The sequence below is a fragment of the Antennarius striatus genome, chromosome 4 (genome assembly GCF_040054535.1).
Source record: "Antennarius striatus isolate MH-2024 chromosome 4, ASM4005453v1, whole genome shotgun sequence".
Classification (NCBI taxonomy): Eukaryota; Metazoa; Chordata; class Actinopteri; order Lophiiformes; family Antennariidae; genus Antennarius; species Antennarius striatus.
Genome location: NC_090779.1, coordinates 23,446,946 through 23,458,908, shown reverse-complemented (window position 1 = coordinate 23,458,908; position 11,963 = coordinate 23,446,946). Strand labels below are relative to the sequence as shown.

At 43.9% G+C, this 11,963-nt stretch overlaps 1 protein-coding gene across 3 annotated transcripts; it reads right to left on the bottom strand.

The window, feature by feature from the left end:
• Positions 1-7,665: 7,665 nt before the first annotated feature.
• cdkn1cb (cyclin dependent kinase inhibitor 1Cb) lies at positions 7,666-10,226 on the bottom strand. Of its 3 annotated transcripts, none has more exons than XM_068314083.1 (3): positions 9,218-10,226; positions 8,929-9,049; positions 7,666-8,457 (listed from the first exon to the last, which is right to left on the bottom strand). In XM_068314083.1, the coding sequence occupies exons 1-2, from the start codon at positions 9,966-9,968 to the stop codon at positions 8,934-8,936; spliced, it is 867 nt and encodes a 288-aa protein (XP_068170184.1). In that variant the 5' UTR covers positions 9,969-10,226; the 3' UTR covers positions 7,666-8,457; positions 8,929-8,933. The 3 variants fall into 3 exon arrangements, with proteins under 3 accessions (XP_068170184.1, XP_068170183.1, XP_068170182.1); XM_068314082.1 differs by having other exon boundaries at positions 7,666-8,454; positions 9,218-10,225; XM_068314081.1 differs by having other exon boundaries at positions 7,666-8,461; positions 8,932-9,049; positions 9,218-10,225.
• Between the last annotated feature and the right edge of the window lie 1,737 nt (positions 10,227-11,963).

The following is an 11,963-nucleotide window of genomic DNA, read 5'->3' as shown; positions in this document are numbered from 1 at the left end:
GCGGCGCAGCCAATCCCCACGCGGCGCTGACCTGCCTGTTGCTGTAGGTTCAGCTCCTTTGTTGGGCGTGTCCGTTAACATCTTGCAAATGTGCAATGTTCTATTTTGGTCTTTCTTCATTTTACATTTTATTTTTGTCACTGCCTTTTACTTCTAACTTATTGCAGATCTTTTTGTGGCAGGAAGTGCCTAATAGGAGGCGTGGCTGGCCCCGCCCAGTGTCAGTATAGACAAATAATAAATCAATGAACCTCGTCCCAGATATACTGTTAATTATGGGTCCAGTCCAGCCCTGGTTTGTGTTCCAGGCACTCGGAGGACAACACAGATGTGGGACCAACAAAACAAAGAAAAAAATAGTTTCACATAAAACAAATATAAGAAAAAAAAACCCCAAATAATTGTAAGTGAAAGAAAAAAAAAACAGGACAAAAGCATGAAAAACTATTATTAAGAATAACAGAATAAATAATGAAATTCAGTAATACAGTAAAAAAAAAAAGTACTTATTCATTGATGTTACACGTATAGATGTTAGTTTAACATTATCCCTGCGTCAAACATCATATATTTCTCATGTCTGGTCTGGTTTTTTTTGGGTCAGTTTAACTTTCTTTACAAAGCTTTAAGCAGCTTTAACTAAAGAAACTTTTATTTCTTTCTCTGCTAGCTTTGCCGTTATTCAACTTCTTCCAGCATGAAAGTTACTGTTATCTCCCAGCTCTCCTCGCAGCCTCCCCAGCTCTGATTATCAGCGTCTGAGCTGTGCCAGCAGCCTCTTTACAACACGCTCCGGGACAATTACACGATGGCATCTTCTGAATGAAACCCTGTGATGGATTCGAATTGCAGAAATGTTGGGGTTTTTTTGGCAGAGCGTCCGTTGGCAGTCGGTCGCTCTGGCGGCGGTGCGGTGCCATCTCTGTGAAGATAAGCTGCTGCTCAGACCCTCCATACATTGATTTCCATGTTCACAATGTGGGCTGAATGCCCACTGCGTAAGTACAAACCCCCCCCCCCCCCCCAGCACACACTGAGACAGTTTCCCTTCAGCCGCGCCCTCGCTCCTCTTCAAAGCATCACCTGCTTCTCTTTCCCTTTCCTGAAGACTTTTCCATCTATCCATCCATAAACATTTAAGTGTGTGTGTGTGTGTCTGTGTGTGTGTGTGTGTGTGTGTGTGTGTGTGTGTGTGTGTGTGTGTGTGTGTGTGTGTGTGTGTGTGTGTGTGTGTGCAGGCCGTTCCTGCTGTGTAATTGCAGGCTGCTCATCAGCTCATTGCTGCTGCCCTGCCTGGAGACTAAAAGATGTTGCTAATCCAGCGACAGAATGCAGCAGGTCAAACAGCCAGCAGCCGCTGAATTCAACCACAGGACCACAGCCACAAATTAGGACAGGCTGACAAGGCCCCCGCGGCATTCTGGGTATTGTTGTGAGCTGCCAACAGGACTCAAAGGCTGTCGGCCCGATGTGAAGGAACAGTCGAGTAGAGGTGAAGATTAATGTCGGCTCAGTGACCCGGGAGCGCGGCTGAATATTGATATCGCCGCCCGATGATTGGTTATAATGTGATCACAGTCAGCGCTCTGCAAAACACACCAATGGGGTGTGTAGAGATGTTTACCGTCCCTTCGTGTTTTGTCTGTCTCATACTTCGTGCTGTACTCTCTGATGTACTGTTGTACTGCCTGTTGTACTGCCTGTGTTGTACTACCTGTGTTGTACTGCCTGTGTTGTACCTCCTGTTGTACTGCCTGTTGTACTTCCTGTTGTTCTGCCTGTTTACTGTGGGTCAGAGAGGACTGCAATTTCATCTGTGCTGTATGTCGTGCATATACACTTGACAGTAAAGATGACTTTGCCTTTGAAGAAGAAACTTCCCCGCTTCTCTTCATCACCTTTCTCAACTTGCACGATGCTGCATTTTTCAAAACAAAAGCAATGACGCTGGACTCGATGCTAGCAGCTGACGGCTAGCAGGACCAGGCCGCCGCTCGGCGCTCCACCGTGCGATGAATGATGGCCCTTTGTTGCGCGTTCCATAAAGGCCGCCGTAGCCGTCCCTTTTCACAGGACCTGGCGAGCAAATGTGAGGCATGAATAGCATTAGTGCGAGTCAGTGCACCCAAAGCGGTGTAGCCAGCCCTGAAAACACAGCCTGCTCGCCCTCCTCCAAGAGTTTTATGAGCCAAGATGATTGAAGGAGGAAAAAGTGCCAACGAGAAGAGACGAGGAGGAGAGGAGCGAGGAGGAGGAGGAGGAGAGGCGTCAGAGATGGATGGATGGACGGATAAAACAGCGCAACAGAGGACTCGCATCCCGTGGAAGGAGTGATGTGAAGGGGAACAGGTTTGGTTCAGACGGGCTGAAAGGCGTCCGGACAAAAGGAGGCAGGAGAAGAATGGAGGTGGAGGACTCTGGCTGTCAGGACTGGCGCTGGGATGGAGTTAGATCTCATTTCTCAAGTGTCATCGTACTATCTGAGTCTCCTCCTCTCTTCTCTCCGTCCAATTACTGCCACAATGCAGACGGCCCCTTCCTGCAGAGATGCATATGGCCCTTCGGTTGTAAAGCACGGCCGGCCACTGAAGCTATGCAGCGCTTTGATGGGTACAGTATGTGTGGAGCTCAAAGGGCCACAGTGGGTAGTTGTTTGACCACTGCTCCGACACGACGTCCTGCGAACGCCCGCACCGCACCGGCCAATCACGGACAGCCGCGTGTGATTAAATCATCTACTGTCAGCTGCAAACGTGTCGGTCAATAAGAAACGTGGATTAGTCTGATTTATCACTTTATGTGAACTCTAAAAGGTCGAGGGACTAAAATTCAGTTATAAGTTTGTCTTAATTTTTTTTAAAAAACATCAGAAAAAACATTGAGTAAATTCAAATTGTATAAATATATTAATCCAAATATCCAGAATCCTAGAGATCCTAAATTGAAATGAAAACATTTTATTATATTGTTTATTTTATTCTTTATTTTAGCACCCAAGCTATTGTGTTAGCAATTCAATGCTGACACCTAAAAGCTTAAACTGATTTTTTTTTTTTTTTTAAACAAGCCCCCATCTTCTCCATCGGTTTAGGAGAACACTGGAGCTCCATTCCTTTAATCATTCCAGAAGAAAACACTTCTCACATTTTGACTTTGACTTAAGTTGTTATTGGTGTCAATTATTTTTATTAAAAAACCTAAAAACTTAGCTTTATTATTTATTTATTTTTACACTTTTAACATTCTGGATGTTTCTGCAGTGAAGGGCGGACGATGGCATTTAGTGTCAAATCAATACCGTGACCTCTTCACCCCTGCAGGCGGGAAAACTGGTCAACCATAAAGACAACAGGCTGCATTTAATTGTCAATCTTTAGCTGAATTAATGCGTTTAACCACAGAGGTGGAGTCCGTGCATATTCCTCCACTAAAGTCACATCATGAACGCATCAAAAACATGTATTCTATCTGATCTTATCAATCATCTATTAATAAGACACATAAAACCCGTTTCAGAACCGAATTACTTTCATTTAAAAAAAAAAAATTCGCAAACGTTTCCAAAAATAATAATAAATCTTAAACTAAGGGGAAAGTCAATAAAAACAATTTGAATTAATGATGAGTAAAAGATAACCTCAACTAGTTGGAGGCAAACGAGCCCAAACCTCCACGGGCTGCGTGTTGTGTTTGGGTGCGGCTCGGACAGGAGGCACTCGCTGCTTCACGTTATGAAACATTGTAAAGGATCCGCTTTTCTTCTGGGCAGCGTTAAATCCGATCCCCTTGATGCGTGGGGAGAGCAAAGTGAATTAGAGATCGAGGGTGGGAGGCTGATTACCCCCCCCCCCTCTCTCTCTCCCCAACCTCCTCCTCCTGCCTCCCTCCTCTCACCAAAGTCGAGATGCAAAGAAAAGGAGGAGACAGAAAGGAGATATTTGAAAAGCTGCCACGAGTTCCCTGCCACACCGCCTCCTGCGTGGATTGAGCCGCGGTCTTTGTTGACCGCAGGCATGAATACTGAGTGGATGTAAAGAGAGAGAGAGACGCAGGAGAGGAGGAAGAAGGGAAAAGACGACAAGAAGAACTCAAACTAAAAATAATTTCACCTATAAAAAATATTTTTTATTGAGTGTTTTTATTGGATGATATATGAAAATTATTTCTTATAATATATAAAAAGTGTTTCTCTATCATTAAAATATGATAGAGAATCCTCATCTTGGTGCGCTACAGATGCTTTTAAGGACATATTAAATTCACTTAATGATTCTTAATTTGTTCTTTAATTGTCTGTTTCCTCTTTTCCTTGAGCGTGTTTGTTGATTTACTGCTTTACATTTTCATTTGACTCGTTAGACGCTCATCACCACACAGAGAAAGAAACGCGTAAACGACTGATCCCTCCTCCGGATGCGATCACCTTTATGCAAACACGTGGGTCTCTGTCTGCGCACTTCAATCTTCATTGAGTGGAGTGGGGGTGGGGGGGTGGGGGTTGGAGGTGGCACAGGTGTCCAACAATCCCCCCTCAACCCACCCACCACAGACACCAAACACAGCGCGCACACAAACTCCGCATGCGCTCAAGCATCTGATCAATAAATGAGCCAAAAAGATATAATTTTGTGTAAATGTATGAATTCTAACTTATATTAATTTATTATTATTATTAATTTATATTAATAATAGTGAAATAAAAGTGAAGTCTGCGCGAGGAAAACCTTAAACATGAGAGAAAGGAAAGTATTTATGTGAATTTTGGTGCGTAAAGCGGCTCAACAAGCCCGTGCGTCAGACTGGAATCTATCCAAATGTTCCAATCAGTTCGTTTTTGAGTCGTTCGATCAAGTTCAGATCACAGCTGAGCTGCATTCCGCCTCGTTTCACGTTCACACACAACCTTGACGTGAATGCTGCGAGGTCCTGATGTGGATTTCAAGAAAACTCACATTTTAAGACTATTAATCAGACACGCAGAATTAAATAGTTTGCGTTTTGTCAATCATTTCCATCCAAACACGCTCAGACCTGAATTCGGGCCTCTGTTCGTCACGCTATATAGGTTAAAAAAGAAGTCTTTTTTGGGGGAAAGGGGGGGATAAAGGGGGTCAGGGAGCTTTAACTCGGTGACAAAGCCTCATTTGCAGGTCAATGCGATGGCACACTCGCCTCTCCTCTCCATCCAGCAGGCCTTTGTTCCCCGTCGCCTGCGCCGGTGCCAGATGGTCATGGAAAATGCTAATTCCCTTTGGCTGATTTTCCTCTTTTCTATATTTAATTGCAGACTTTGCAGAATGTCCTGTTAATTGTATGTGTGTGTACGATTTTATTTTTTTTTATTGTGAGAGGAAATTCTGATAAAGTTTTGTTTCCCCCTGAAATTATATTTTTTGGTGTTACATTTGCGTGAAGCCTCAAACCCGCATTGCGCGTCAAAGTGGCTCCACTTGAAACATTTTTCATTCCAGAACCACAAAGGAGGAGAAAAAAAAATTAAATGAACTCCTGACGCAGTTTTAGAGAGATGACCGGATTTTATTATAGGTCAACGTGATTAATTAACACTGAGAGAATCAACGGACAGAGGACGCGTTGTGTTCACGTCCTTTGGTTTTATCACTCCGATCATATCTTCCTTTCATTTGAAAAGATCAAACACATTGATTCACCACAGTTTTTGAATTGCAAATTTTTGGTCATCAAATCACAAGAAAGACTAATTTTTACGCACATGTTTTGTGAATGGAATATTTTATTCTAACTAATTATAAATTTTAATATAAAACGTTTATCTCAATAAGCAGAGCGTCGCTTCCTGATGTTACTTTAATGAAACAACCATTTTTGGTGAACATAATTTCTTTTAAATCAACTCTAATCATGCTTTTTTTTGTATTAGGTCAAATCCATTTGACCTCTGATGTTAAGTTACGGTACCTCAGATGAACACAGTTAGTCATGATTAAAGGAGGTTTGATTAGATTACAGTGATGACTGAGATAAAGAACAAACGTGGACGTCAGATGAAGGTCAGATGGGGCGTGAGGCTGCTCCTCCATCAGCAGCTGGTTGTTTAATCATATTCTTGTTAATGAGGTCTCTCTGTTAGCTGTCATCTCCTTCCTTTGTGTCCATCACACACACAACAGGCAGGAATTAACTTATAATCGCCATCTTCCGCAGTGCGGAGACACAGTTAGCTGCAGAAACCAGTGGCCTCCTGTTATATTTAGACAAACACGCTGATTAAAATCATTTGCTGTTTAAAGTTTACACTCTCTGTTAAAAGAGAAGTTAAATTCCAGGTTTTAACCTGTGATTTGTCTCAAATGAAACCCCCTTTTGAGGAAAAATAATGATTTTTTTAAAGTTCTATTTATGGAACAAAGTTGCACAGCTGTAGAGACAAATAAAGGAAGATGACCCCTTTAACTCTGAGGGGGCCTTGGGCCCTTGAATGTGTCCAGTCTCTAACATAGAGGGGACTTCATTAAAGTAACACATGAACAGCTGTTGTCTTTAACATGTAAACTATTGAGATTTTAAAACTCCCCTGAATGGCCACGCAGCTCCCCGTGGGCATATGGGCGTTAATTAGCTGGATATAGCCATAGATTAATTATAATATTTTTTTCGTCCATGCGTATCAATAGAGAAGCCAGACAAAGTGTCTTTTGTTCTCTGATGCAGGACATTCTGTGGCTGACTGAATGGGTCTTGGCTATGTCTACATGGATTTGCCATATGGCAACAAAAAGGAAAGAATGGAGCCGGAGAGGGCTTTGTGTTGGAAATCAGAACAAGGCCGTCAGAGCTTATGGCTGCGTGGAGCTGACAAAGTCACTCTGGCCATCAAAAGTCTCCATTTCCATCAAAACGTTCGCGTCACACCGGAGGAACCGGAGAAGAAACTGATGGAGAAATTATGAAATGCGCCTTTTGTCTCCGGCGCGCAGACGCGCCCGGTGCGCATTCAGACGCCGCTGCTGCATTTGGCTCCTTTCAATTAAGGGTAAACTTGCAAGTATGACCTGCTGAATGGTTTGTTTCAATAGACCAGGACAATTACAAAGACTAGTAGTTTTCTTTTTCCAGCTCTGGCAGGTGGCCTCCTCGCCCGGTGTATCCACGGCGGGGCAAACAGTGTGTGTGAGTGGGTCTTTAGAGGGGCTTGTTGAGTGCGGGTGGATGTGGGGGTGTCGTCGTGGCGGACAAAGCGGGGGATCCAAAGGCAGCTGCTGCTTCTTTAGTGGAGCGAAAGGGCCTTTAAATCCCAGCCTATATCCCGCAGCTGCCCGAGGCTGCGTGTCTGAATGCGTTTTTCCCCCCGCAAAGTATATACTGAGCCTGGCTAGATAACGGGCGGAGCCCAGTGGAGAGAGAAGGGCCCTGACGAACCTGCGTCCCACGGGGGGAGAGCCATAAATGTCTAGGAGTTTATTGTGCTTTGTGCGCAGTGGAATCAATCATCTCCAAAAATGAACGTAGAAAACGAGCAGCTTTCATGAAAAACACACAACGAAGCAGTTGTTAAACTAAAAGATGAAAACCCGAGGCGCACAAACACAAAGATGGCTCAGTTTCCACACTCATTTGTCCCACGTCAAGCCTAAAAACACCCCTGAGAGACAACAAATAACAGACACACCAAAACAAGCTGCGTAAAATTGAAGTGAAGAATATTTTAATTTAATCTTTTTTTTTTATGCAAAGGAACAATTAGGGCACTTGTATGAAAATACAAAAAACGGCTCAGAAACACGTAAAAACTACTTTTCAAGTGTGGGCTACTATGGGGAAGGAAGCTACATGATTGCAAAACATCACAAATACAAAAAAAATTTTTTTTTAAATGGAAGTAATAAAATAAAATAAAATAAAAATATGCCCTCTGGCTAAATCAACAAGGCATTTTAAAAATATAAAGAAACATAAATAAATTATAAGTTAGAATAGTCTTAAAATATACATTTACGGAAACAAACAGAACAGGAATAAACATTTATAAGCTATTGTCTCTATAAAGCTGTACACTTTTGGCCAGTGTAGACAATTCTTTTAAGTAATTAAGGATTGCACAGATGTTAAAACATTTAACACTGTCGAGTGGCTGTATGCAAAAGCAACAATGGATGCTACATTTGTACTGGATAGAAGTCATTTTTGTCTCTTTCCACTTCCCCCCCCCCTCTTCCTCCAAAACCGTTCAGTCCTGAGAGTCTGCTCCGGCGTTTCTGGGGTTGCGCTCCTCCGTGACGCACCTATCCGAGGGCAGCCGGCCCGGTCGGGCGTCTTGTCCGACCCCACCCCACCCCACCCTACAACACGTCCTCCTTGTTTGTTTCTCCGCTCCGGTGTTCAAGTTGCGGGGAGAAGAAGAAGAAGAAGAAGAAAAAAATCCTCCTGGTGATCCTTGAATTACGCAAATAGTGCAAAAAAAAAAAAAAAAAAAAAACACCTGAGGGAAGGAAAACACAGTCGGTGAGTTTTCAGAGGAGCGCTCATCCCCCAAGACAGGATTCAGCTTTCTAAGCCAGCAGCAGGCGTCACCCTTTACCCACGTCTTTTCCCGCCACATCATGACGCACACTCCCCTCCCCCAACCACTGGTGTTACTACAGCTCCTACTATCACTACTACTGCGATTTCACCACCACCACCACCACCCCACTATCCCCACCCCCTCCTCCCCGATAAGGCTGCCTGTGAGGTTTTTTTTTTTTTTTAGCTCACGTAATCATTTACGGTAAAAAAAGAAGTAAAAACAGGGCAGATATAAACAGTTATAAAGCAGCCAAACCAGCTGAAAAGTAACCTTAATAATAAACACACGTTTCATATAAAGTGTCTCAAAACGAATGTGTCACATTAACATCGATTTATGGGTTTAAAATAAGAAAAAGTAAAAAAAAAAAAAAATGCGCGCACCTTCAGCGGATCCTCTTCCGCGGGGTTTGTTCCAGGGGGACTGGAGACTTGGAGGGATGGCAAGCGTTCATCTCGTTAGGCTTCCTATCAGCAGCTCTTTTTCGTTTCACGAAGAAGTCTGTGGGGATGACATAAGTGGAATTAAATGACTTGAAAGTCGCTTGGATTTAAAATTACGCACGAAAAAACGTCAAATGACAGGAGAGCCGACTGGATCCAGGGCGCAGCCCCGGAGCCAGAGTGCGCACCAGACTCCAACCTGAGCGTTAAAGCGTCTTTTATTTACCTGTGATGTGTGTGTTGTTGTCAGTAGTGTCCGTCCTCTTGCGTCTAACACACGGGACCTGTCTGTGTTTCCGCTTCCCTGAGTTGAGCTTGTCTGAACGGTTCTCCTGGTTGACTTCCACCGGGGACGGAGCTCCGCTGCTCTCGGGTGAGGCCAGGCGCTCCAGTACATCCATACGCGGGGTCTCCAGGAGGACGGAGTCCGGGGACGGCGTCTGCCTGACGGGAGCCACGGGCGTCCTGCTCCGCTCGTTCTGTACAGAGTCCTGGTAAAACACCGGAGTCGTATCCACGGACACCTCTTCCCACTCGTAATCCCCAACAAGCGGGGTGTTGGCTTCGAAATTAAAGTTCCATCTCTGCTGGTCCCGCTCGGAAATCTCCCGCAGCTTGGCTTTCATCTCCCGGCTCAGTTCGTCGTGGTCCACCGGTCCGAAGAGGTTGCGACAGACGCCGGTGCGTCGGTGGAGAGGGAAGGTCCGGCGGGCCGCCAGGCGCTCCAGCGCGCTGCTCGATAACTGGACGTTCGACATCTCCAAAAGAAAAAAAAAACACACACACACACACAAAGCAAGAGTCCAAGTCTTCAATCGATCCCTGATGAGCTTCAGATGTTGTTGTTGTTCCTGACGGGAGTGTATGTGTGTGTGTGTGTGTTTGTCAGTCTCTTCCTCCACACAATTGTGTTTAAATGTACCTTGGTGGGGAGCTGTGGTGCATATATAACCTCCAACCAGTCCTCTGCCGACCATCTCATTGGTTGTCTTCAAACCTCTCTAAAGCAAGCACAACCCCCCCTCCTCTCCCTGATTTCCCATCGGCCCCTGGTGCCCACTTGGCTGTGCGCCGAGCAAAGCGCAGCGTTTTGATTTTCTTTCGGATTTGCCCCCAGAAATCACCGAGCGGACTTTCCCGGTGTCAGCCTGTCGGAGCGTCTCATCTCTTTTTCTTCACACTCAGCCGTTACGCACCCAAATAATGGACCGACAACACATCGATTCTTGCTGTACTGTTGCGCAAACATTAAACTTAGAAGCCAAATTATGTGGTTTTATTCGTTGTCCGATGTTTGACCCACACACATCCACCCTCCTGCTTCAACACACTCCATTCTTTTTCTCGCTCGTCACAACAACAACAAAAAAACACTAATTTTTGTGGATCGTACTCTCACTCAGGTGTTCTCCAATCAAAGAGCTGCTGTGACTTTTACGCACGAGAACAAAGTAGCCCAAAATAAAATAAAGAAACATATAAAAATGGATTTCAATCATAAAAAAAACTTTAAAATAAATTATAGAAAGCCCGATAAATCATCCATTTCACAGACTGCGTCCCTTTGATATTGTGAGATTACTGTAATCCAGCCCAGGATTGATTTACCACACCTCTTTTCACGCACAAATCTAAAGACTGTTGAAATAGTGTCGGTAAACAAAGGTGTTCCCGTGCAGTATGGTTGTAAATCACCGTGGCACAATAAAGCGGGCACCACTGTGCAAACTAAACTAATTATAGACTGGAAAATGAATCTTATCCACTGTTTGTTGTGCAGCCTTCTTCAAAATGTACATTCATTTTGCCTCTTATCAGACAAACGCCAGCAGCCTGACGACCGGAGCTCCTGCAGCCTCCAGACTGTTATCCGGTCAGGTGAGACAACGCCTCTGCGGGGAAGAAGCGACGCGCGGCGACCTCTAGCGGCGGATGTGTGGTACTGCAAGCATCGGTTTACTGCTTCGAGTCGTAAAGATTATTTCTCTAATGTTTTATTCATTATTTCTGTAATGTTTTTCTGTTTGTCTTCAAACTACATTGCCAACGTAGAGGTTTTGGTTGCCTTATTTAAATTTGAGTAAGCACCATCATGCAGCTGCAGAGTCGGACTCAGTCCATCCATTCGTTTCGTAAACGTATCGTTTGCGGGTCATGGGTCTTACTGGAGCCCATCCCGGTTGGCTACGGGCTACGAGCAACAGGCGGGATGTGACCCGTACTGATCGCATCCGCATGGACAGACAACCACTTCAAACTCAATCTGGAGTGACCACTTCACCTAAATTGCATGTTTTTGGAGGTTGGAGGAAAGAATCCCACAGAGAACCCACGCAGACACGGGGAAAACATACGAACTGCACCGAAAGGGATCGAACCCAGAACCCAGTAGACTACAGCTGTAGCCACTGCACCAACGTGCCCGCATAGTCAGTCATTAAATGGATTTAAAGTCATCTGTGAAATGCGGGATATAATACACGCATGAATTTTTTTTAAATTAAATTAATTTTCGTAATGATATCAGTTGACTCATGGTTAAACCAAACCTGCTTGATGATCATTTTAACAGCGGAGCGGCATTAAAAATCTCAGTGTACGGTTGTGTGGCTCCCCCTACCGGTACATAAGCATTACTACATGACGTCATCACGTCAGCAAGTTGGTTGCTATAGAACCGTGATCTTATTCTGTGGTGTTGACCTGACGTGTTACACTGACACCTACTGGTAAAAGCTGAACACTACATGACCAGGAGATAATACTACTACTACTACAGTACTATATTATAAAAAAAAATTTTTTTAAACTGCTCACACATGAAAAAGGCTGAATACTAAGTTAGTTAATAATAATAATAATATTATAATTAAAATAATAATTATTATTATTATTATTTTTAATTATTATTATTATTATTATTATTATTATATTTAAAAATGAAATTATCATATTTATTTACTCTTATCACT